The sequence below is a fragment of the Prunus persica genome, chromosome G7 (genome assembly GCF_000346465.2).
Source record: "Prunus persica cultivar Lovell chromosome G7, Prunus_persica_NCBIv2, whole genome shotgun sequence".
Taxonomy (NCBI): domain Eukaryota; kingdom Viridiplantae; phylum Streptophyta; class Magnoliopsida; order Rosales; family Rosaceae; genus Prunus; species Prunus persica.
Genome location: NC_034015.1, coordinates 14,815,779 through 14,835,627, shown reverse-complemented (window position 1 = coordinate 14,835,627; position 19,849 = coordinate 14,815,779). Strand labels below are relative to the sequence as shown.

At 36.6% G+C, this 19,849-nt stretch overlaps 3 protein-coding genes across 3 annotated transcripts; 2 read left to right on the top strand and 1 right to left on the bottom strand.

Moving 5' to 3' along the window:
- On the top strand, positions 4,971-8,818 carry LOC18770976 (ACT domain-containing protein ACR10). The gene is made up of 6 exons (XM_007202174.2): positions 4,971-5,587; positions 6,017-6,235; positions 6,400-6,505; positions 6,831-7,167; positions 7,659-7,943; positions 8,231-8,818. The coding sequence occupies exons 1-6, from the start codon at positions 5,434-5,436 to the stop codon at positions 8,366-8,368; spliced, it is 1,239 nt and encodes a 412-aa protein (XP_007202236.2). The 5' UTR covers positions 4,971-5,433; the 3' UTR covers positions 8,369-8,818.
- LOC18771614 (heparan-alpha-glucosaminide N-acetyltransferase) lies at positions 9,786-12,987 on the bottom strand. Its single transcript, XM_007203886.2, has 13 exons — positions 12,724-12,987; positions 12,419-12,556; positions 12,148-12,229; positions 11,881-11,957; positions 11,655-11,770; positions 11,416-11,524; positions 11,217-11,333; positions 10,936-11,027; positions 10,778-10,844; positions 10,602-10,683; positions 10,390-10,481; positions 10,155-10,298; positions 9,786-10,046 (listed from the first exon to the last, which is right to left on the bottom strand). Exons 1-13 carry the CDS (start codon positions 12,985-12,987, stop codon positions 9,900-9,902), a joined length of 1,527 nt encoding a protein of 508 aa, XP_007203948.1. The 3' UTR covers positions 9,786-9,899.
- LOC18769038 (protein NUCLEAR FUSION DEFECTIVE 4) lies at positions 15,488-18,351 on the top strand. The gene has a single exon (XM_007204541.2). It carries the CDS (start codon positions 16,182-16,184, stop codon positions 18,075-18,077), a length of 1,896 nt encoding a protein of 631 aa, XP_007204603.1. The 5' UTR covers positions 15,488-16,181; the 3' UTR covers positions 18,078-18,351.

The following is a 19,849-nucleotide window of genomic DNA, read 5'->3' as shown; positions in this document are numbered from 1 at the left end:
CTTCAATATTGCTTGTTCCAACGGTTCTAGCAAAATCACTTGTATATGCAGAAATGCTTCCTTATAAAGCAGTTTCAATCAGATATGATCTCTAACAAAAATGGACATGGATTTTATTTAAAATAAATATATGATCTAGAATGCTTTTTTTTTATTTAAATTTTTTAATGTCATGTCTTTGATGGAAACTACTTCCTCATACTATTAATAAAATTGGATGGCTAAACTAGAATGCCAGAGGCTAAAGCTAGCCACCCCCGGGCACACACTTGTACAAGTCATTATCTGAGACCTGCATGGTTAGGTCAGGACTCACGCATGCCTCCCGACAACGCAACCGGCCACTGGACAATTTTTTCAACCAGGATCTTTCCCGTCATCAATATCCAATATAACATATTAAACCCTAATATGCGAATAAACATAACTTGGAGCATTGAATCTTCCTCAATTTTCCAAAATTGAGCAGTACCCCACTTAAATTGCCGAAAGTGAAGTGTGTTCATACCACAACAACAAGCCCCACTGCTAATTCTATATTACAACTTGTATCCAATACAAATATACTTGTTTAACTATTAAATTTATGAATTATTAACGCGCACACGGTGACTCATGTATCAACTATTAAGTAATTGTAAATGATTCATACATTAACGATTGAGAGACATACACACGAGTGTTTGATTCGTATTGCAACTCTTTAATGATTTCAATTTATATAAATTGAAATTAACAGTGTTTGGAGTAATCATCCACGCTCGCATAGATAACTTGGGAGTCAACTATAATTAACCCTACACAATTGATGCATCAACAACTAAAAATTACCAATCATTTTAGACAGTTTCAACTATGTTAACGGCCGCTAGGTTATGGAAACTAGTCACGGATGCAATCATATCACTTGATTGTGATCCACTTAGCCATAAACACATAGGTGGGGGAGATATCTCAAGTTCAAGATCCTAGATATGCTTAGCCAACATAGGAAAATACCACGACGCAGTCTATGAATCACTGAGCCATAAGTAGATGAACATGCCAAAAGTGAGGGCTCACTGCTCAGAAGAAAGCAACCTCCCACAGAGCCACTGGTTGGGTTGTCTCCATCTCCTCTCCTAAAGAGGACAAGTGCCAATTAGCTATCAACAACACCAACAATGACTTTATTGTAAAACCCAAAACCAAGGCCAAGGGAAGAACTACTGGTCTCTTTCACGTGATTAAAGACTTTTAAGTCTTTATCTCCCGCGCTAGTTAATTATTGTAAGAAAATATTTTTCTAATGATGGTTGTATTGACTACGTACGATGCAAGATAGTCCAATTTGAGGCATGTAACGTGGGATACTTGGCCACCGTCGGCTTTGTAGCCTTTATCTGCGACACACAGGGCTATTTTTGGAGTACTAGAAGATCTCTATCTCCATGGGATCTCCATGGGAGTATAAGTTAGGGAGTCTTTTCAACCATGTTCACGTCGATATAGATATATAGTTTATCAAAGCTTAATTCAATGGATTGTAGGGTAAGAAAACCATCTTTTTCAGGATTTAGTGTGTTGTGTTGGTAATGATAGCTAAACTAACTATCTTCTCATCTCCTACCATTCCAACATACTTGCAAGCAAATTCATACTTTTTAATGGATTGAAAAACGTTTAAACCAGTCGTGTTAGACGCACATAAATTTACGATTAACGATTATTTATTTGTGTGAGATTGGGTGGAACTAGGTTTTTGAGGATAAAATAAATCAAACTTATATATTTCACTTGTTTTAAATATAGTCAAGTATATATTGACCTATTAAAGTCTAATTCTTTATGAATTTAATTGCAAGGCATCAATAAAAATATACATGAAAACATGTACACTTTCAATTATATTGCTGAACATATTTTTATTTTGATAATTTGTATTTTTTAATTGCATTTAATTTGTATTTGTTTTATTGTAAAGCTTATGGGAATTTAGCATTTAACTTTGTACTCGAGGAACTAGCATAGTTTACATGATTTAATGTGTATTTTTATATCTAGAAAGACAATAATAATTATAAGTATAAAAAAAAATTATTATTAAAATTTTAAACTAATAATTTTAGTTAGTCCACTCGTTAATAAATTTTTGATTCATCCTTAGAGATAGATGATGCCTTGAGTTGGGTTGGTTTGATAAAATTACTCTACCTACCAAGGGGAAAATTTAATTAGAAATAATCTATGGCAAAAAGATTCCGATACCTACCATGTGCGCACTACAATATCAATGCAATTTCTGTGCAACTCAATTAGAATAGGGATATTTTTCACAATGCTCTTTTGGTATTTTCAATGCGCAAGCACTTTAGAAAGATTCAAGCCCATCTTGGCCGTCCATTTATTTACTAATCAAATTATTATTATCTACCAAGATTGATGACATGGTGCACCTGACCTCACTCCTTTACTCAGGAGGTGTCACCATTTTCTTTTCCAAGTTCAAGGCATTTCTATGTAAAGTTCACTTTTTATTTAAAAGGTATTTAAATATTTTTTCTTTTTTCATTATTAAAAAAAAATTCAAACTTTTACATATTTTCTTATTTAAATAACTAGATGGTGCCCAGTGATGCGGTCCATATATAAGTTATTTATATTAATATTCTTTGACGTTTCTTGTGTTTTTATAAATATTCATCCGGTCTAAAAAATTACACAAACACTCATTGAAGTTTTAGTTTGTTTCACAAAACTCTCTTTTGTTAACAGTCATGTTCAAACATGAGAGCTTAGTACGTGAAACATGAGAGCTTAGTACGTTAGCCATGAGAGCTTAGTACGTTAGCCATGCTTTTAAGAAACTTTTTTGAACCATTAGATTAATATCCAACGGTGGGTGACCACAATCTCTTGGACTCCTGTGGTCCAAGATCAACAGGTTGAACTGCTGATCTTCGGATCTCTTGGACTACAGGGGTCCAAGAGATTTGTGGTCACTCACCGTTGGATATAAATTCAACGGTTCACTCACTCTTACACTCCTTTTAAGAAATGATGATTTTATTTATAAATTTATACAAATGACAAAATTAACCACAATGAAATATATGCAATCTAATCTCGAAAGCCAACTTTGTCATTTGCAGAATTTTTATATTATAAAATCATCAATCTTTAGATGAAAAATCAATGAAAAAGAGTTTTGTGAAAATAATTTAAAACTTCAGGGAGTGTTTGCATAATTTCTAAAACCTTAAGGAGTTTTAAGAAAAAGTCGAAAACCTCAGGAGATGTTAGAGTAATAACTCCATATTTCTCCTTTAATAGGTTTTTGAACTACAATTGTTTAAGGATGTATCGATGATCATGATTCGTTGATTGCTAGATTCATATTATGATACTCATTTCAAACAACCCTCTATAATTCTTCATACTCACTAGGACACTTATTAATCACAAACAACTTTGTGGAATTTATGAGTCTAGAACAAGACTTGGATTCTCGTCTTATCACTATATGCAATAGAAAGATACTAACTTCATTAATTAAAAAGCTACAAAAATTTCCTCAAAAAGGTAATCAGAAAACTAATAAATAAAGCAAATTACATCTGATAGATGAAACACTAATTAAAGCATCTATAATTATGCTATTTATTTTTTAGTTAAAATTTAGTTAAATATATATATATATATATATATATTTTAGGAGCTGTTTATAAATTTTAAACTTTAATCATATTCTTTAATTTAGAGAGTCATAAATACAAGAATTTTTTTTAATAGTCCATCTCTATTAAAAAAAATTAGTTAATATTAATTAATATTTTAAAATAAACATTAAACAAAGTAATATTTAATTATAAAAAGATACTAAGAATCATTTCTCTCTACTCAGAAAAAATGAACTCCTTATTCTTGGAGGTGGATAAAGAGCACTTTTTTTTAAAAACGAAGATGATTAGGTGGAACTGATTAAAATTACCAAGCGGGGAAAGATAGCGGGAATTGACAAAGGAAGTTTTCTTGAAGCATCCGCTAAGATAAGCACGTGAGGGGACCGCATCAACCAAAAAATAAGGCACGTGATGGCGGCTGACGCTCCGTATGTGCGCGTGTGGCATCGGCACTTTACCCGAGTCAAGTCACGAGCGGTGGCTGGTGTTACACTGTTACTTGCATGCCAATTTATCGCCACGCGAGATGATATTTGTTCCACGTTCTCCGTAAATGAGTTGATGGAGTTTCAGGTGGCTAGGCCGACCTGTCTCAGTTCAACAAGGTCCAATGATATTGAACCGTGTCGATGCCACCTCATATTGCTGTTGATTGCTTACGTTTCAGATGAGCTGCAGTGGCACCAAGTTGGCAATGCAATTCCAATTTTTTTAAAAGGGTGTTTAAGAACACCAACTTGGAAAAAAGAAAAAGAAACAATTCCTCATCTTTTGAGTTGGCATGCAAATTTGAGTGCATTCCAAATATTCAAAAAATTTGTTCCTTTGAAATTACTTGTCCAAATGTTACTTAAGTGCCCCTACTATCTTTGTTTTCTTTATTATTCTCAAAAATTTCTTTTGAGTTACATATATTTTATTAGTGTGTATAAGTTTTATGCAACAAGTAAAGAAGCGATTGTAATTTATGAGATTTGAAATCTAATATGTACCTCTTCGAATAAAATGAAAATGAAATACCATTAAACTAATAGACTTAATATTGTACAGAGTAAATCTTTAATTCATGTGTTTTATAATGCTGTAAAGTGAAAATAAGTTTGAGTTTGATTGTGTTGGGTTTTCCTATCCTTATTGTTGAAGATAGTTATGGTAAGTACCTTAGAAGTTGTCCTAGCAATATTTTTCTTAAAATTATTTGGACATTTAGTCCTCTCATATATCTAAAATAATAATAATAATAATAATACAATAATTTTTGGACAATATAAAGAGCCCAAATAACCAAAGTAATTAATTTTAGACTGAATAGAAAATAAAAAAATTTAAATAAATATGAGCATATTTTTAAAGGAATAAAAAAAAGGTTAAAGATGAACTTTGTGATGTGGGCAACAACGGGTGGAGCTTCTAACCCGCCAACCCGTCCATGAGTACCCTCCTCCGGAAACCAGTATATATCGTGGTGAGATTCACAAGACCTACAAAAACACGAGAGAGATAAAAAATAAAAAATAAAAAAGACAAGAAAACAACGACAACAAGAAGAACAAGTGAAGCAGAAGGTGAGAAGTGAGAGGAAAAGCCTCAACTCTCTCTCTGTTCATCTTCTGCTTTTTATGCGTCTCCACTGTGCTCCTTGCTCAAACCAACAGGCTCACAAACAAGTGAACTCCTCTCACAAAAGCAAAGAATATTGCTCCAAAAAATTACACATCTCCTTGTTCAACAACTAAAGCAGGAAGAAGAGCAAGAAGAAGAAGAAGAAGACATGGGTATTCTACATGATGATGTAGTGATCATAACGCAGGCAGAGAAAGAGGGAGACCCAAGTGTGATTACAATAAATTGTCCTGACAAGACTGGCTTGGGTTGTGACTTGTGCCGCATCATTCTCTGCTTTGGTCTTAGCATTGTCAGAGGAGGTCAGCTAAAATGGGATGTTACTGCTTTTGCATGCTTATTACAATTAATTCATCTTCTGTTTTGTTGCTGAGAATATGCAGAGAGAGAAAGGATGAGAAATTTGAATGCTTTGGTTGAGCTAAAAGTTTCAATTTTTGTGTCTTTTTCCTTTCCTCTGCTTTCCTCAGCAACCAAACCGTTTTGATTAGGCTCTTTCTAAAAAAAAATTTAAATTTATTTAGATTTTCTTAAAACCAAGTGATGGGTGTGTGAGAATTGCCTTATATTTTGCTAAACCAGACATGGGTAAGTGAGATTTTCCAGTGAATTTGTGAAACAAATTTCGGGTGTTTTGGGTTTTGATAAGATTTTGTGAACCTAACAGAAAAATGGGTACTTGAAGCTGAAAGTGTTTGCTTTTTTTTTCTTTTTCTGTTTGTGTTTTGAAGATGTATCAACGGATGGGAAATGGTGCTACATAGTGTTTTGGGTTATTGGGAGTCCAGAGACAAGATGGGGTTTGTTGAAGAAGAGGCTAGTGGGGACCTGTCCTTCTTGTTCCTCAGCTTCTGGGATTTCCTTTTACCGGTCTGAATTGCAGCCACCAAAGCCTCCTGATGTGTTCCTTCTCAAGTTCTGTTGTTATGATCGAAGAGGGCTCTTACATGGTAAATTTCTGTTTTTGTATCTGCATGTTTCTTAAATTTTCTAAGTTGTTGGTAGTTGATATGAATGAGGAGCTTTGTTCTTCATTTTATTTCTAATCTTTCTAAAAGATCATCAAATTGAAGGTTATTAATTGGTGCCTTACGTACTTTTGGTTTTTGTGCAGATGTGACAGGGGTTCTCTGTGAACTCGAGCTGACCATCAAGAAAGTTAAGGTATCCACCACGCCAGATGAGAAAGTGATGGACCTGTTTTTCATCACAGACACCAGGTTCTATTTTCTTGATATATTCTCCTAAATATAATATTGGGTGATTTTCTGGTTTCCTGTTTTCTTTTTCCTTGTAATTTCTATGGGGTCCTTGCGGCTGCAAACAATCCCAATTTGAATTTCAAGTTAATTGACTGCAAGACATAGATGAGTACAAGTTTGATAGGCATATATTTTGCACAAAAAAAATACAAAATGTGAATGATTCAAACATTCCAATGCTTTCAGCACTTGCAGATTGGAGCAGCACCATCTCATGTTGCTCTATTAGGAAACTTATTCTTCTTTATACGTGACTTAATCTCTGAATTTGTTTCTTTATCAGGGAACTTCTGCATACAAATAAGAGAAAGGAGGAGGTGTCTGACTACTTAAAAGCAGTCACGGGAGATGCCATGATAAGTTGTGAAATTGAAATGGTTGGTCCTGAGATTACTGCATGTTCGCAGGGGTCTTCATTTCTTCCATCTGCAATTACCGAAGACATGTTTGATTTGGAAATGCCCGCTGAACTCCCAAGTGGATCACTCACCTCCAGAAGTGTTTCTGTGACTATGGACAACACGCTGAGTCCTGGTCACACGCTGGTCCAAATCATTTGCAAAGACCACAAGGGTCTTCTTTATGATATAATGAGAACGCTAAAGGATTACAATATTCAGGTAGATATATAAGTAATGTGACATTTGCATCAAATAAATATTGTAAGAAAGCAAGAGTGGTCAGTGGATGTCATGTACTCTATGCATCATAGGAAAAGGAGCTGTTTTCTTTTTCAAGAAAAATTGCCGTTCTCATCATTCTTTCCGGAAGATTTAAAATGCATTCAAAAGATTTTTAGTTATAATTTCCTCTAGAATGCTTTTCCATTCTTGACATGGAAGCCCATTACAAAGAATAAGTTTCAGTCTTGCTTTGGTTTTTTTGAGGGTTAAGATTAGTTTATGTATCCATGTGGCTGAGTTGTTAGTTCTTGCATTATTAGTAGCCAAGGGACATATTTGCTTATTGTTTGCGGCATTTCATGCTTGGTTGGCATGCATACATGTGGTATTGGAAAATTTTGATCAAATTTTAAGAGGGTTAACAGAATCTTCTGGGGTTACAATATCTAATTTTCTGATGATGATATCTGAATGCTATGATGAACCAGATCTCTTATGGCCGCTTCTCTATAAAACAAAGAAGACACTGTGAGATTGACTTGTTCATCGTGCAAACTGATGGAAAGAAGATAGTTGACCCTAGCAAACAGAATGCATTGAGATCCCGCTTGCAGCTGGAACTGCTTCGTCCTCTCAGAGTAGCTATTGTTAACCGAGGTCCAGACACAGAGCTGCTGGTTGCAAACCCTGTGGAATTATCTGGCAAGGGCCGGCCTCTTGTTTTTTATGATATCACCCTTGCTTTCAAGATGCTGAACACTGGCGTCTTTTCGGTACTTCCTGATCTTCACTTTGTACTTCCAAACAGGCATATTTTGGCTTTCCTTTGTATGATCCAAGGACATTAATATTGCAGACAAAATTGTATGCTCTTTTACAATTTGGTTTTCTTCATGTGTTACATGTATAAGCAAATGGAACAAAGGTTTATGGTTCTTACTAAACAGGCTTTCCTATCTTGAACTGTCTTAATGGAATTTATTTTCTGCACCAATTGTTTCTTTGTTTACCTTTCTCTATCTGGCTAAGTAACTTCTGCTCTCCTGATTGTTTTTTTCAGGCTAAGATTGGACGGCATCTAATTGGAGATAGGGAATGGGAAGTTTATAGAGTCTTGATTGATGAAGGGGATGGCTTGTCAGTTCCGAGGAACAAGATTGAAGAACAAGTTTGGAAGATGTTGATGGGTTGGGAGTGATAACAAATGCAAATGTTGTTCCTCTTGGATGCCCGCGTTGTTCTGTACAGCAGAATTCTCCCCATTACCACATCACTAAATGTAATTGACGGGATATATGCCGTTAAAAGGCGAAGCAGGTTGCATATCCTATATTACAGCTTGTCCATACTAACTCTGTACAGTAAGAATGAGAAGAAATCAGTAGTGAGATGGAAAAGGAGAGTGCAGCTCTCATGGCACTTGCACATTGTTGTAAACAAGTAGATATGGTGCCATTTCCTTCATGTGCTATTATAGTTGAAGAAGTAAGTTCTTGTGATGGATGGATGTGGTTGGTCAGTTGGATCAAATTGTGCAGTTCAACATTTCCAGGCGGCTCTATCTTTATTTTTTTGTTGTACATACCTCTGTAGGCTGAACTTTGAATTATAATAGAAATTAAAGAATAACTATTTGTCATTGCCAAAACTCTCTCTCTCAAGTTTGATCAGATATTAAAAAAAATGAGATTCAAAGCAGATTCTTTTGATGCACCCCAAGTTGGATCAAGTTTGAGTGCCCAAGAATATTGTTCTTTATTTTTATTCAGAAGGGTTGAATGGGTTTTCTTGGCTGTCCTGTCTTCATCCTTTTTAATCAGAGCTGACAAAGTCTTTAGCCTCAGCATATATAAAAAAATCAGCTTACATCAAATTATAAGTAGATTTATTTTGTCGGCAGATTATATTCCATCACAGGAAACATATTCTCTACATGGTCTTTAAGTCAATCAAAGGTGAAGCCAACATGCCAAATAATCTGTACTGATTGAAAATGACTTTCAATCATCACACAGGTAATTTTCTTGTTGCTACAAATATCAACGGTCCAGAATCCAGATCATCATTGTTCTTTCTTAATTAGGTTAATGCTGGTAACATTAGGTCTCTGTCATGAACTTTGAGATTGCCTTTTATTTATTTATGATTTTTTACCTTTAGATGCTTTTTTTTAAGCTCCAATATTTCATGGTTGCCCTATTACTTACTTGTCCCTTTCTAGGCTGATTTTAACCCCTTTTTACTCAAATATTTCACCATCAAATTTGGAACATCTTGGTCAGGACAGACAGGGTAGGGTTCCTAGTACCATTGGATCTTGTAAGTTTTATTTTATGCATGTTGTCTTGTTGTGGCCATTATTATTGTGGTTGTTTCTTTCAATTTACTAGTATTTTTTTTTCTGATGCTCTTTATGAAAAGGTGAAAGGCCTTTGCTGGTAAAGAAGGTGGCTCTAACCTCTAAGGTCACAAAGTCCCCAACTTTCACTGGTGCAGATAGGTTCAGCTAGAAAGATTGAAACACTAATTGTGTACATATACACTACTTTCTGTATAATAGGCAAATAAAACAAAAGAACCCATGAAAAATCTATTCACTAGAAAATCTTAAAACAGCAAAAGAAATCCACACTGAAAAAGAACCCATGAAGGGTAAAAGTAAGATATGTCACAAATACAGCAATTGCTGGGTCCTCTTTTAATCTTTGTTGCCTTCTGTTTTTCTGCTTCTACAGCTTCCAGTATATTCTGAATTTGTGCAAGATGCCTGCAACTACTCCCCAGAATAAGATCTCACCAAATATGACATATAGGAGGGTTCCCAGCCTCTCTGAGTGCCATACATTGATGAAAACATGTTCCTGGATCCAATGCACCTGTTAACAGTTTGGTTCCTTCACTAAATTAGATTACATTTCCAGACAAATTGTATCAAAGCTGGAAAATTTAGTATGATTTTGATAAAGGGGATTGATTATACTTACAAGTGAATTGTCTGGAGATTTATAATACCATCCATTTACAAATGCTGCAAAGATGCCCTGAGCTGCCATGACAAACACTAGCATTGCATTCATTCCTATCCATTCTAGGAACAAAAACGGCGTCCGGTAGCCCCAAACATCAATCTGTTTATGTAGATGATAGTCATTAGTTGTCCCTGGATTAATCTTTAATTGAACTAGAAGCGATAGCTCGGATAGGTTTTAACTTGTTTACCAGTAAATAAAATCCAGAAAAAACCAGTCCGGCTGCACCAGCTGTGAAACAAACGTAGCTGAAGCTGTAGAGTTGCTTATTGATGGGAATAGCTGCAAGCAAGTTGACAAATTAAGAAGTTTAATTTTGGAACATAGATTGCTTCAAGATTTATTATCTGAGGCAGATGAAGATAGCCAAGAACTAGGCACAAAAAGGTCAAGGAAGATCACCATCTGTGAAATGTAGAATGATGGCTATGACAATCAAGATAAACCCCATTGAAACCCATTGTTTGAGCCTCTCAGAGTGACCCTGCATGCATGAGAATCCAACTTCACCATCCTAAATGAATTTCCAAATATAACTAAAAAGTGCACTAATCTGTGAGTTTAGAGAGATGGGTAACCTTGAAATGGATCAAAACGTGGCCATAATGGATGCCAATGGTGCCGCTAAGGATAGCTGAAATGGAACTGAGAAAGAAGAAGAACCAAATAAATCCATGTCTCTAGCACAGTGATTAACGTTTTATCTTTGTTCCTTATAATTATGTAATTAACATACCTCAGCAAGCCCTCTGGTTCAAATGGACCTCTGCACCAACTCGGAGCTCCCTCTCGAAGAGGACCGTCACTCGGAGAACTAAGAGTGCAGGCCTACAAAATTGTCACAAAAATAACAACAAAAGCTTAACAATTATTCTCCCTCTCAGTTTTTTTTTTCCCGCTCATTAAAGGCACGACAATTGAAATATGAGTAAAGCTAATGTAATGCAGAGATGGGTACAAATAGTTTTTCTGATTATACAACTGCATCAAACATATATAGCTATTAAGAGCTAAAACCTTCAAGCGTCTCCAAACAGGTTGTGTGTAGAGATGGTTTATGCCCCAGACCTGTCGATCCACATATCCAACTGCATTGCAAGCAGGTCCTAGATGTCCTCTCATCCCACACTTAACCTGAAAAAAGCAGAAAACAAATTAAGGCATGGTGAAGTGAAAACTTCCTACATTTAGTCATTAAACAAACAAACATACATACCAAGTATTTTTTCGATCTATGATCGTTGTCTACCACGAAACTCCAATCTGGAACATATAATGAAAATGTTGTGATCATGTAGATGAGGAACGCGAGGAACCCTCCAATCCTGCAGAATGGTACTTTAAATCAATACTAGATATCCACATTGAACAAAGTTACAAAATTCAAACTGGGATAAATTTGCTAAACTTTGCTTATGTGATAGTGAAATTCAAGACCTTAGTCTGTTTACTTACCACTGCCATTTATATGCAGTGAAAATAGAGAGGTGGCCAGGCTCAAGGACAGTTGGTCTAAACTTGGTGGTGAGTGTCTCTATTAGAGCAACAACAAAGTAAACCAATGCTATTCTCTGTTTACCATTTACCAACACATACAATCCAAGAAAGAAAAACAATGTCAGGTGAGCCCTTGTGAGTTTCATCAATGTGAAAGAAAAGAAAAAAGGGTTTGGGGAAACACCTGGAGGATGCCAAACCATCGAATTTGTTTCATGTCAACTCCATAAGAGAGATCAGCCGGCGCATGGGAGTATCCTCCTGCACTACATGGGAGAGCGAGAGTTCATACACCAGAGCCAAACAATATATATTTTTAGGGAAGAAGATTTGAATTTGGCACATTATTAATTCTCCTTAGCTAAGCGAAGTCAATGTGTTATTGTTTAAGCAAAGTTTATTGTCCTCTTGACAAGGAAAGCTACTTCCTTAACACAGGACTATTACGTACCTTGCAAAATGATTCCCCAAAACATAAGCTTCAATGTCCTTAAAATAATCTTCTTGATTGCATCATTGATCTTGGGAATTTTCTGCAAAACCAAAATTTTATCATAAAGTGATCAAATTGGCACACAAAGTTAGAAACCTACACACAAAATTTTGGGGAAAGATTATTGTCTTGTGGATTAACCGATTAAGATGTCGTGCGTTACATAATATATCCAACATATAAAAACATTGAAACATTGAAAGGAGAAGTGTATATTAATGTATTAAACCTTGAGAGCAAGGGCTATGGCGACCCCCACAATGAAGAGGAAGAAGGGCATCACAAAGTCGGCCAATGTGCATCCGTTCCATGGTGAATGGTCAATACGTGCGTATGCTCCTCCAGCATCATCTACCAATATCATCACCTGCATGCACATATACACATGATCTCTTACTTGTCACAATATGCATGCATGCATGCATGTACAAATTAGCAAGATCAAAGCAATCATACACCATAAGAAAAGTCACTGTGTATAATATGTTATGTTGTTAGACTGTGAAAATGGAACGGTTGATCATGAATATATACCACTATGGTGAGGCCTCTAAATGCATCCAAAGTAGCAACCCTCTTGCTTTTCTGCTTAACCACTAGTACTGGTTGCTCCTCCCCTTTGATTTGGTCCGCCTCCAGAGGCGCGGCCGCCACCGCTGCTTTGTTCTTCTCCTCATGATCATGGTCAATGGCATCTCCACGACCATTGTGATCAGATGTTGTATTCACTCTCTCACTGATCAAGTCATCCTTGTTATGAAGACGGCCTTCTTCCAACTTCTTAGCATCATCCTCCATTGCTTTCCCTCTCTATGCACTAAAGTTGTTGGATAAGTTAAGGGGTGATAGTAATAGAAGTGAGAGGAAGGAAGAGCTAGCTAGCTAGGAATCTCAGCAAAGACAATTGTGTAAAGTACAAAAGGCCGGCTTTTAATGTTGGCTTTGACTGGAGCAACTGGGCCATGCATATATATTGAAACTCTTAAGTATATAGAATGAGAAAATTTTGTACCTATATATATATATATGTAGGTGATAATTGTATAAGAATATATGATGAGTCGGACAAATCAAGCAACTTTGGCAAGAGAAGACAGAAATGTGGTCTGGATCTCATGGTGGGTGGCAGTAACTGCCATAACATCCTTCTTTAAAATGGATGGTTTAGTGACATATATGTGCAAGAGGGTACGTACGTATATGTATAGTGTTTGTGCAACCACTGTTTTGTTTGTTCATGAACTGCATCTTTGGATGTATTAACACATTGATACGTGCGTTCCGTTGAATGTATATCAATTGTAATTAATTGTATGAATATTTTCTTGTCAAATTATGAATCTAAAAAATTAAATTGAACGCATGATTCGGATTCATTTTCTGAGTTTGTCAGGTACCACTTGTCTTGACAATAGAAGATTACTTCATGATAAATGTTGAATGTATATAATATACTTGGGCTTGGGGCGGATTGTTTCACCTTAATTTGCTGTAAATGCGCCAAGGCAAACCAAGAAAGGGTCTAATTAACAATTGGGACGGCCTATTGGTAATGCTTTTTAAAAGAAAAAACACACATATATATATATATGTAGAAAGGTGACCTCTCCTTTGACTAATCGTTTAGGCCTTTCCTGTGTCAGTCTTCAAAATATTTAAAAAAATGAAAAAAAAAAAATCCAACAAACAAGAAAAGCTAGTATTCTGTATATCATGGCTATCATGTGATCCAATATAATACTACGTACCTAGATTTCTTGGCCGTCCAATTGTTAGACTGTTTCTTGGATAGCTTGAGCACATATACAAAAGTTATTGCCGACCACGTTACATATATTTTAAATAAACTTTGTTTTATTTATTTTATTAAAATTTGTCGTCTAACAAAATAGAAACTGAATGTCACTAGACGAAGAACTAATTGGCATGCATAAAATCCGTCCGCCATATAGAAGTTGTGAAACTTGTACCTTTGTTATGTATATATAACATTAAAAACGCTTATGAGCGTAAGTACTTTTTATATTAATAGTTCTGGATTGAGCTCTTTCTTTCCCGACCCAGTCCGCACTTTCCACTTGGGCCTTTCGAAAATGTTATTCTATTTTTGCTTGGGCTATAAGGCTTGAAACTTCCAACCCAGCTGGCCCTTGCCACATGGGCTTTGTGAATCAACTAAGACATAAATCCCCACTAATGGACACGTGTAGTTGACTAGGAAAGTTATCGACCTTCCTCCAATAACTCACATGTGATGGTATCTTTGAATACACAAAACCAAACATTCATTGTGTGGTCTAACGTGATTGTAGTGTCAAATTATACGAATGCAATTCAAATTCCATTTGGAATTTGATCACAAAACAACCACGCAGCTTTGCGTGTCCATTTGAATACATGCATGGATTGACTCGAACTGTGTTTGATTCGTGTTCTTTTGGGGTTTTCTCCTACTGGTCTAGTACTAATCAACCCTAATTTTGAAGTTTAATAATATGCATCTTATACCCAAACTAATTCAAACTAACAGAAGAAAATAATAATAATAATAATAAAAATTCATCGGTTTAATAATTAAAGATTCACATGATACATGTTTATTTGATGTTAACACAATTCATTTAGCATTTGTGTTAGCACCTATCACGCTATTTTTTTAGTTTTATATTAAGCAATTGTTAATCCGAATCAACTTGCGTGTTTTGATTCGTATCATATCAATTATAAGATTGTGTAACTAAATCATCAACCCACTCAAATAATATCTCATTTCCCTTATCCAAAGCTGGTAACAGACAAGCTTTGGAACATAAGATAGAGCCAAATCACATGCCATATTGCCATGGTTATCTTGTCATTTTCCTGAAAGACGGGCTTCCATTTTTTACCCAAGTCTTTGCTCTTTAAAGGTATGATGCAGTTAGTGAGGTCACCATTAGGCAAAGCCAATTGCTTCCTTGGCCATCAGAAAATTCAGGAGGGTCCATGAATTTGCGCTTTCTTTCTTTTTGGGTTTGGAAAGTTTATGCGCACAATGAGTTTCTAAGGCAAAACTCTGGACCACAAGTGATAAATACATTATTCATGCACCTGGAAACTGATTTGGGGAATGGTTGATTCATTTCATTCTCCAAGTGGTTCTGAAAGGCCCTTGCTTGGGCTGATTCTGATCTTTGCTTTTACGACTTCCACCTAAGTGCATCAGATTGAGATAGAAGGGTCAGGTCCAAACCATCTAGAAGCAAATATACATAATGAGGAGGATAAATAAGTAAATATGTTTTGTTGTCAGTCGTTGATACATTGTAAAATTCACTTAATTGCCCTATAATCACGTCGTTAACTGTCCCTAATATTATTCTACCGACATGTCACTCTTCCAAGATGCTAAATTAATTTGTTTTGAAGATTTTTTGGGGGCCTGGATCTGGAGTTGGGAATCTGGAAGAGAACAGGACAAAGCGAAGTAAGTTTGTCTAATATTGAATTTTGACTGACAGTGAAAAGAATATATTCACCTCTGATTTTCCTTGCTCGTGCTAATCATATGATTCTGTTCACAATGGGTGTGATGTAACCACCAAAACTCCTAAATCAGTCATCCAATTCGCATGTTCTTTAATTGGATCAACTAATAAAATAATCATCCACATCCAATTTGTGTATGTATTTGGTTCGTTTGTGCAAGAAGTGCTTTTTCTAACAGCAGACACATGTCACAAAAGATGGACAGGTTGAACCCAAAGTCTCCACCTTATCTTTTACTCTTCACAGAGAGCCTTTCATCCATTCCTAGTGGCAGGTCAACTATCCAGTCAATGTGAAACTCCTTATTCATTTCCCACCTCCCTTTCAGCCAAATCTCTCGTGTTCATGTATATATGTATATATATGTGTGTGTGTGTGTACAAATGGTACTAAGTAACCACTAATTAAAGACCCCAACTGTGTCGGAAATTCTTTTGTTTTGAAGAAGAAGAAGAGAAAAAAAAATGGTGGTGGCTGAGTTCAGTTTTGGTGGTGGTGGTTTAGGCCACAAGGAGATGAGGAGCTTTGGCTTGCAAGTTGTCCATGGAAGATGGTTCATGGTTTTTGCTTCAATGTTGATCTTGTCAGTGGCTGGAGCAACATACATGTTTGCCCTCTACTCCAATGACATCAAAAAATCTCTAGGCTATGACCAAACAACAATCAATTTGCTGAGCTTCTTCAAGGACTTGGGGGGCAATGTTGGGGTCATAGCCGGCCTCATCAACGAGTTCACAGCTCCGTGGGTGGTCCTGTTAATCGGTGCAGTCATGAACTTTTTCGGGTACTTCATGATATGGCTAGCAGTGACTGGTCGAACGTCGAAGCCCCGGGTGTGGCAGATGTGTTTGTACATTTGCATAGGTGCAAATTCTCAGACATTTTCAAACACTGGTGCTGTAGTGAGTTGTGTTAAGAATTTCCCGGAGAGTAGAGGCAGTGTTTTGGGGCTCTTGAAGGGACTTGTTGGCCTAAGTGGTGCAATTATTACACAGCTCTTCTTGGCTTTCTATGGTCGCGACTCAAAGGCTCTTATCTTGTTAATTGGTTGGCTTCCAGCTGCTGTTTCAATGGTGTTTCTTCCAATAATCCGATTGTTGAAGGTTGTTCGACAACCGAATGAGCTCAGGGTCTTCTACAATCTTCTCTACGTTACTCTTGGCCTAGCTGGGTTTATCATGTTTTTAATTATCATACAACACAAACTGAGATTTTCAAGAATTGAGTACATTGGAAGTGCTTCAGTTGTGCTTGTGTTACTCTTTCTTCCGCTCGCCGTTGTTATTTTCGAAGAATTCAAAATCTGGAAGAGCAAAATGAGAGCATTGAATGATCAATCTCAGCTCAAAGTAGTAGCTGAGAATCCAGCTCCTCCTGTTCAAGTAGCCCTGCCACCTGTTGCAGCACCACCATCTCCACAAACCCAGCAGAAGCCAAATTCTTGCTTGCAAAATGTTTTCAGGCCACCAGATAGAGGTGAGGACTACACCATACTGCAAGCAGTTTTCAGCATTGACATGTTGATCTTGTTCATTGCTATAACCTGTGGTGCCGGTGGGACATTAACCGCCATCGACAACTTGGGTCAGATTGGGGGCTCATTAGGCTACCCAACTCACAGCATAAGCACTTTTATATCTCTGGTAAGCATCTGGAATTACCTTGGAAGAGTTACCTCTGGCTTCTCTTCAGAAGTCCTTTTGAAAAAGTACAAGTTCCCTCGTCCCCTCTTGCTCACTCTTGTGCTTCTTTTATCATGCGTTGGCCATCTTCTAATCGCATTTGGCGTCCCCAACTCTCTCTACGTTGCTTCTGTGATTATTGGGTTCTGTTTTGGGGCACAATGGCCATTGATTTTTGCCATCATTTCAGAAATCTTTGGCCTCAAATACTATGCCACTTTGATCAATGTTGGTGGTGCTGCTAGCCCTATTGGGGCTTACCTTCTGAATGTGAAAGTGGCTGGTAATTTATATGATGCAGAGGCCTTGAAGCAGCTGAAAGCTTTGGGTAAGGTTAGGAAAGCAGGTGAGGACTTGACTTGTGAAGGAGTGCCTTGTTACAGATTGGCTTTCTGTATAATGGCTGCAGTGGCTTTGTTTGGGAGCCTTGTTTCATTTATTTTGGTGATCAGGACTAGGAAATTTTATAGAAGTGATATTTACAAGAAGTTCAGAGAGGCAGCTGAGGCAGCTGAATCTGATGTAGCTGCTTCAAGTGGCATGGTGCCTTTGACAGAAATAGAGGCCAAAGCAGCTGTTGCTGCTACTGCTGCTGCTCCAAGTTCAACCTCCTCTGCAGCACCACAAGGTTCAGAGACCAACTTGGATTTGAAAAATAGGGCAGGGGAAAATCAATGAGGTGGCTAATTAATTGCTCAGCATCTTCTTGTAATTTTCTATGGAAATAATTTACAAAGGAAAAAAACATGATCTCTCTCTCTTCAAACATTGTAATTCAGATCATTAATATATTTTCTTAATTAGAATTTAGTTATAGTATTAGAAGCAAATAAACTATAGGGATGGTTTTTCAATAGGGTGCTTGTACTTTTCTTTTCCAAAAAGCAATTAAAATGGTTTTCTTTTTAAAGTGCTTTTGTATAGCAATTTAGAACATGTCACTTAAAAATGATATAGCTAGTCTCCCTCCTATTTTGATAATGTTTTCAGTAAATTTGTTTCTTTTTCCAAAAGCTAAATAAATCCCAAAAGATTAAGTATTGTTGACTATGCCATTATGGCCTTGACCCATTTTGCCAGTTGTATGACAGAATCTGAATTCCTCTTGTCCATTTCCTCCTTGGCCTCTTGTGAGCGAAACCCACTGCATAGAAGCAATAGATTGCCCAGTTCTAGGTTTGGCTGGACCAAACTACAACTCTAGTTTGTCTCTTAGTTAAGCTAACTTCAGGCACTTGCAACCTTTAGCTATAACAACATTTGCCCAACTTGTTCTCTTATTCCACCAGCCTCACAAGTCTCTTCAAATATTTGCAGAAACCTCCAATTTGCTCTCTTTCTTGGTTCAAGTAGGATCAAAAATTCCCAGCTGCCACTCATTAATTAATGGCAGCAATAGTGCTCTTTTTCTGTAGGTTGTTGTCATTCATCAGTATGTCGTTTATGTGATGCGAGCATAAATAAACACATAGTTGTACATAACCAGTTGTGATAGAAAAAATAATTTTCAAAATTCGGCCTGTGAAATATGCCACACAGAAGCACACAATAGGACACGTAACTTGTAAGCGTGCAATTATACCTTTTTGACGTTTTGGGAAAAGTAGGGTATTTTGGAGGAAGGAGGAAAGGGACAAAGGAGCTTTCGCCATTATGCTTGGAGACACTTTTAGGCGGTGTGCTTTGAATTCCTTGCCTCGGTTTTGTATGAAAACAAAAGTTGTGCCCACCATTCATTCCCACTGTGCTTAATATCAAACCATCAATATTTTTGGGGCAACTTTTCGGTGCCTCAAGTTCTTAATTTGTAACCCCACAGAGCACCAATCATACATAAGACAAGAAAACAACTCACAATCTCATTGCTTTCTGTCATATGAGTTATCCCCACAGCACCAGCTTGCGTCTTTGTGAACAGTTCTTTAATTATACTCTTTTTGTTTTTGGGAACTCTTCATCCAAACTTTCAATGTAACCCTACTTATTCAAACTCGGAGCAGGGTACATTGTCTTCGTCAACTAAATTAATTCATATTTGCGTACCTACTTATTACCTCAAACTGTCAATTTAACCTAATTATAATACCATCAATTAATTTGCCTAATCACATGTCTCCGGTAGGTAAAATGTCCATTTCCCATCTATGCATGAAATTTTACCACTTTTAACAAGAAAGGGATTTTCTCTTCTTCAACTCTGTGCAATGCTATAATGAGCTGCCTCAATCCATAGATGAGTGAGTAAAAATCTACCTTGGCCCTCTTACAAAATAGACAAAGCAGTTCTCTCAGGATCAGCTTTCTCTTCTTAGCTCAAAAATCTACTAGCTACATGGACCTTGCCCAAAACTATTCTTCATCCTTTTTCTTTTTTTTTTTCAAATGATATGAAAATAGTAGTTAACATGTTTTTAGTATTTCAAAGTATAAGTTTGTGTTGAAAAATGCAA

What these genes read in the sequence shown, in the direction of transcription:
- LOC18770976 (XM_007202174.2), top strand. Translation starts at nt 5,434, where the DNA reads ATGGGTATTCTACATGATGATGTAGTGATCATAACGCAGGCAGAGAAA. An exon ending in TCTTAGCATTGTCAGAGGAG is followed by an intron (nt 5,588 to 6,016) that starts GTCAGCTAAAAT and finishes TGTGTTTTGAAG; the next exon opens with ATGTATCAACGGATGGGAAA. An exon ending in TTTTTCATCACAGACACCAG is followed by an intron (nt 6,506 to 6,830) that starts GTTCTATTTTCT and finishes TTTCTTTATCAG; the next exon opens with GGAACTTCTGCATACAAATA.
- LOC18771614 (XM_007203886.2), bottom strand. Translation starts at nt 12,987, where the DNA reads ATGGAGGATGATGCTAAGAAGTTGGAAGAAGGCCGTCTTCATAACAAG. An exon ending in ATAGATCGAAAAAATACTTG is followed by an intron (nt 11,334 to 11,415) that starts GTATGTATGTTT and finishes TGCTTTTTTCAG; the next exon opens with GTTAAGTGTGGGATGAGAGG. An exon ending in TTTCTGGATTTTATTTACTG is followed by an intron (nt 10,299 to 10,389) that starts GTAAACAAGTTA and finishes CTACATAAACAG; the next exon opens with ATTGATGTTTGGGGCTACCG.
- LOC18769038 (XM_007204541.2), top strand. Translation starts at nt 16,182, where the DNA reads ATGGTGGTGGCTGAGTTCAGTTTTGGTGGTGGTGGTTTAGGCCACAAG.